Source organism: Octopus bimaculoides, chromosome 13, assembly GCF_001194135.2.
Source record: "Octopus bimaculoides isolate UCB-OBI-ISO-001 chromosome 13, ASM119413v2, whole genome shotgun sequence".
NCBI classification, from domain to species: Eukaryota; Metazoa; Mollusca; class Cephalopoda; order Octopoda; family Octopodidae; genus Octopus; species Octopus bimaculoides.
In genome coordinates, this window is record NC_068993.1 from 5,524,195 (window position 1) to 5,530,613 (window position 6,419).

Below are 6,419 nucleotides of genomic sequence, written 5' to 3' on the forward strand. Positions count from 1 at the left end.
CTTGTCGTGTTTTCCTTATACATATCAGCTCCTGTGTCTCTTTTCAACCTTCTACATACATTCATATTCGCACATAGATACCTATATATATATATATATATATGTACAGATCGGGTTGATCCGGTGAAGGAAGTCGGTTGCATGCACAATGTTTTCGAAGCTGATATGAAAGTAAAGAAAGCAGATGAACGAAAGTAGATATCAGGAGAATATACCAATGGAATAGAAATACACTAAAATAATGAAGTAATAATCCTGTCTTTATCTATTTGGCTTATTTCTATTCGCAACTTTTTGAGAAGGACCGAGAGAGCAAACTTGGGTGGTGTGGTCGGTGGAAGTCGCATGTTGACAGTCTGTAGGGGATTGGTGGTAGACAAAAATGTCAACGTCATCGGAGAAGTTCTGAGAACCGATCAAAAGAAATTACCTTTGGAAAACTATTTTTTATTCTTGCAAGAAAAATATAGCTTGTTGCCTAAAATAACCGATGTTAATATAATAACCGTATTACAATATATCTGCTAACATTGTATACTCTGAATAGACGTGAATAATTTTACTCATTCAATTAATATTTTTTTTATTTTTGTTTCTCTTTGAAATATTCTTTTAGGTAAATGAAAATAACAAATTTGAAGAGAAGTTCTAAAATATCTGTGTTGTTACAATGGATGAAAACGAAGAATATCAACTGGAATCAAAAGCACAAACATCTACACGTAAATAATTATATATGTTCCAATTACGACTCGTTCATAAACTTTCTTATGAACTAATTATTTTAATAATTGATTAACGTGTTAGAAAGTATTTTAACCCGAGAAATGTTTTGTTTTGTTCTAGTGGATTTATATGTGCACTGATTGTGATTTAGTTTATTTAAGGAAAGAAAAAGTAATAATATAAAATTTAATACCTGGATAATATTTCGACACCAAATTTTATAATCATATTCGAACAAATAAGTCGAGATTTTATCCTTTGCTAAACATTCACAAGATTTATTGTGAATAATTCTTAACATTCCTCTCTGCGTTGATATTAGTAAGTATGCAACACCAGTCTGGAATTGAACAAACGTACGCCTTCAGTAAAACATTGATAGGGTTTCTGTCCCGACGATAATCTGTCGAACCAACATTGATTTCAATCAAGAACATCAAGAGGTTGGATTTAGAAAACTGAAAATATCCTCATAAAAATTGATAATGAAGTAGCGAAAAATGATGAACAAATAGCAATGATTTGGGTACGTAAACAACAGATGTTAAGGGAAACAGGAAAGCTAGGCGATTAGCAAAAGAAGAAAGACAAAAAGAAAGAAGATAAACTACTACGTTGTGAATCTTTCACAAGTCAAATGAAACATTCCATATACACGGTGTAGTAGCATAAATAACAAGATGGATTTTACTTTCTACATTGCTTCATTGTAAGACCAATGGAATGATGTTTTTTTCACGTGGCTTACGTCAAATTTAAAGTAAATTCACACAAATAGTTTTGATTACTTGAGGATAAACCTCATATCGTTATGCAACTATAATATACTACAAAGCATATTAAACGTTTTATAAGTCAATGCTGTGTCCTACTGTGTTAGCAGTGCTATTAAATCACATGTTGAGGTTAACACAGTTGGAAACGGTATTGCTCAGTGCTGGCTATAACTTCAATTGAAAATCTGGAGAGATAACCTTAACAAATAATTCTAATATCAATATTTCTATCTACAATGTAATTTTATTGAACAACAAAGCCCATTACGAAGTATTTTCATTTTGATATTTATATAATTAATATTATAATAATATGTATATATCACATGGTTTATATTATTAATTTTTCAGGTATATCAGATAAAGATATTACACACATTTTAGAAATATGTGGTAGTTTTGGACCTTATCAGCACTGGTTATTAACTTATATTTTTATGATATGGATGCTGACAGAATTTCCGGCGGTGAACATGACATTTCTCACAGCAAGCGTTCCTTTCTTATGTTATCCACCAAATTGTAATGCTTCGTTAATTCCTGCAAATCTTACAGAGAATGAATATTTGCAAATGCTTCAACCAGACGGCGACGATCAGTGTTCTGTATATAACAATAGTTTCACTGGGACATATTATACAACACCACCAAGTAATTCATCTAAACTACAGTGTCCTTATGGACGGAAATTTCTGACGGAGGAGTTTTCTACAATTGTAAGCGAGGTGAGTGAATGAATGAATCGATTAACTAATTGCTGTATTACAATATACACATGTATATACCTACATATATATATATATATATATATATATATATATGTGTGTGTGTGTGTGTGTGTGTGTGTGTGTGTGTGTGTGTGTGTGTGTGTATGTATGCATGCATGTATGTATGAATGTATACGTGTGTAGGAGTATCTGTGTGTGTATATATATATATATACATACACACATATGTGTTTGTATATATGTATGCATATATATTCGTGTGTGTGTGTGTGAGAGAGAGAGTATTTGTCAAGAAGTAGAGAGTATTTTTTCCAGCTTCAAAATTTCGAAACCCAAAGAGTACCGCATCAGGAATAGTTAGCAGGAAACAGGGTCAATAGGTGGCTGCTGATAACCAGCGTAGATCTAGTGAAAATCTTATCTTAAGTACTCAAAGAATTTAAGTACAAGAGTGTTTAGAAGCTGTTTTTATAGGCTGATATTAGGGTGTTTGTATCAGAAAGTAATCAGACAATTCCTAGGCGTTGGTGACTATATAGACTTGTTAAAGTTATGGCTTAATAGTAAGAACGATTTCAATTGTTTTTTTGTTTTTTTTTTGTAAATATTTTGATTTCATAGTAATTGTTCAGAAATATCTAATTTAATTATAGATAATATTTGCGAAAATTTTTGTTTGATTAACCAATGCGACATTACCTATAAAAACCAAACTATTTGTTCCTCGAAATAAAGAGCAATACTAAGTAAATACCCCGAGCTGTATAATTCCATATTTAAACAAAAAGTGAGTGAAATTCTTGATTTTGTAATCTGATATCATTTATTTTCTGACAGTTTGATTTAATATGTGAGAGAAAATGGTTAAAATCCACTTTGCAGTCGGTTTATTTTGTTGGTTATCTTGTTGGATCAATTGTATTTGGGATTTTATGTGACAGGTGAGAGACTTTTCTTTGTATTAATATCTCTGAATGTCATATCCTTTCTTCTGCTTCATACTGACACAAAAACACAATTTTTCATCACCGGTGACGATGCTACAGCATCATTCTGAGATCACGAATAGAGCCTGGTGGCGGATGAACAAACCTGGCGGCGATAGAACGCTGGAGTTTGTCTCTTTCGCTCAGAGTGTGTGACACATAGGCACTGAGGTTTTGGACCTTATCTATCAAATAAAGGTGATGGGCAATAGTATAATGAGAGCATCCCTAGTGGCTTGGCGCATTCGCGCGGATCCTTGAGGATGAGCCAGTTTAATTGAGGCAGATATACTCACGAATACATACAGGTACATGACTCACTGTCAAATATCGTTTTAATTTTTGTGTTCCAAACAGAATTACGTATGAAATATATTCTTATATTTTAGCGCATGTGTAATACATATGTAAACAACATAAGATTGGTCATGTAATGTAAAGTTTATTGTTTTACAGGTTTGTCACCAGTCTGTTATATTATGGAGTAACTCTTAATTCTGTTGATGTGGCAGGAAACCACTATTTAAACTACTTGTTGCTGGCAGTTGTTGAATTGCCATCCCTTTTATTCTGCTGTTATTTGTTTACACGTTTTGACCATCGCAAGCCTATTAGTTTCATTATGATGTTTAGTGGATTAAATTGCATTGTCTCAAATTTTGTAACCGAAGGTAATGTATATCATAATTTTTTTAATAATTTATACACTTTTATTTTATTTTTCAGGGAAATCATTATTGAGTTTTAACTTATATAAAATCGATATTTGAATCAATTTTGTAATGAGTACTTTTTTAGGTTGTGTAAAACAAAAAAAGGTTCACAAATATATTGTAACAAATACCTGGTTATGATTCACTAATACTGAACTACAAATGTGCTTTTCGATACAAATTTATTAATTCATGAAGAACTATGAAGAAAAGCATCACACGGAACGAGAAAATGAATTCACCATATTCTTACTGGATTTTAATTCTATACCGCGTGATTTAGGTGGCGAGCTGGCAGAATCGTTGCCGCGCCGAACAAAATGCTTAGCGGCATTTTTTCCAACTTTTTGCTCAGAGTTCGCCTTTCATCCTTTTGAAGTCGATAAAATAAGTACCAGTTGAGTACTAGGGTCGATGTAATTGACTTAACCACCGCGAAATCGCTAGCCTTGTGCCAAACTTTGAAATTAATATTATGCCATGTGCTTGCATACATTTGTTGTACAGTCAATATGTCGGTGATAGATCTTCCATCTCTTACCAAATTATATAGACCTGATTAATAATCAATAGCATTTTGATATACCATCTTTCGAATTGCTCAACAATCGTAGGGTCTTTGTTAGGGTTCTCAAACTAATTACATTACGCAATTATCTGGTTGAGTTATATTATACGAATTGTTACGATATGTTCCGGATGATAAGAGACTCGAAATAATTTTCTTTTTATAAGATGAAGATTTGGCATTTATTTTAGACACGAAATTCTTTGACTTAACAAAAATCATTTATAGTCATATACGATGCAGGATTACATGAAAATGTTCTTTTACGCTAATGGATATTTATTTTTTTACATTTCATAATACCTGTGATTAGATTTCGATTTTATATTTTAGGTTCATTCTGGTTTCCTGTTATCTTGGTTGTTCTAGTAAAGTTTGGAATCTCTGCAGCTTTTGCTTCAAACTATCTCTTATCAGCAGAAATATTCCCAACAGTTGTTCGGTAAGTGTTATTCTGACTTTCTTTGTGAAAATGTTTAAGTTTCACTTAAACCAAGTTGATAAATTTTCAAATTATTTATCGTAAATTTCGGTTGTTGCGGTACAATACCTGTATCAAGCGCAACAATTTCACATTTCACCCAATTATTACTAATTTGCTCGCCACCTCACCATGACTTTACTGCTTCACCGATTCAGTGCATGTTTTAATCGTTTTACCATCAAATTAATATTTGAACCTGTCGCTATAGGAGTTATTCATCCCATCATGAATCTATCATTTCATTTTTTATACTATGTGATTACGTCAAACCATTTCATTGTATGTTTCGCTCGTCTATCAATGATGAACTTCAACACCCTGTTACTGATTAACGATGGGGCACAGAGTAGAGAACTGTATTTACCAATAGACAATGAGCCGTCAAGTAAACGAGACATAAGTTCATTGATGGATATATTACATCAGTCTATGATATAATTAGAAATAATCTCAAGAAAAGAATGAGGCGATTGGCACCACTGATTATTTAGTATGGCTGAGTGCACATTTTCCACTGCAAAGATATTAGTATTCAATAATCTTTCAATACTACAGGCTGATCAGACTTCTTCAGTATTCCGGTTATTTTCCTTTGCTTTTATGTAGAAATGAATTATTAAAACAAACGAAAGAAATGAATCCTACCAGATTATATTAACCTATATTATTTTTGTTTGCAGAACAAATGGGTTAGGTATATCTTCCGTTTTTTCCTGCGTCGGTTCTATAAGTTCACCCTTTATACTGCAACTTTCATTCTATGCCAAATGGCTTCCTCTCAGTATCTACGGCGTTCTCTCAGTTATATCCAGTATACTGTTGCTATTCTTGCCAGAAACAAAAGATAAAGACTTGCCACAAACCTTTGAAGATTTGGACAACTAGAAAACATGAAAATATTAGTAAAATTCGGAAACTGTTTTCAATGACAACCAAAAGAAGAAAAATAATGTTTTCGACTGAATATATTGGAGAATTTCAGTTTTAAGGACTCTCAGCGTTGATATTTTACAATAAATGTTCTTGAAAACAAAATCAAATGATCTCATGTGAATTTTAAAATATTTTGTTTTGAAAATTTCCATATATTAAGTGATGTTGACTCAATACATTGTAACATTTTGATGGAGTAAATTCCAGTGAAATAAATCAGTTACATTGAATATTTTGTTGTCCTCAAAGTATTACGAGTGAGACTGGAAGTCACCTTTTAAATAGCACATCGAAACTGTATGATTTCTATTTAATAACAGCCGATATAAAAGTCGGTCGGTCGGTCGGTTGGTTTGTTGGTTGAATGATTTCTCCAGTCATGCATTACGTCGTAGAGGCGAGTGAGCGTACCACCTAAGAGGTGGAGGATGAGTGAGTGCACATACTAGGTTTTGTGGCAAGTAACGAATAAAGAAGCGTTACACACACACACACACACACACAC

At 32.6% G+C, this 6,419-nt stretch overlaps 2 protein-coding genes across 2 annotated transcripts in view; one reads left to right on the plus strand and one right to left on the minus strand.

The window, feature by feature from the left end:
• Nucleotides 1-6,419, minus strand: part of LOC106872420 (uncharacterized) — a 44,894-nt gene that overhangs the window by 27,330 nt on the left and 11,145 nt on the right. Inside the window, exon 10 of the mRNA XM_014919414.2 lies at nt 5,799-5,862. Coding sequence (XP_014774900.2) covers nt 5,799-5,862 — 64 coding nt within the window. The remainder of the gene's footprint in view (nt 1-5,798; nt 5,863-6,419) is intronic.
• On the plus strand, nt 622-6,113 carry LOC106872421 (organic cation transporter protein). The gene is made up of 6 exons (XM_014919416.2): nt 622-722; nt 1,854-2,227; nt 3,068-3,171; nt 3,673-3,887; nt 4,831-4,939; nt 5,662-6,113. Exons 1-6 carry the CDS (start codon nt 671-673, stop codon nt 5,864-5,866), a joined length of 1,059 nt encoding a protein of 352 aa, XP_014774902.1. The 5' UTR covers nt 622-670; the 3' UTR covers nt 5,867-6,113.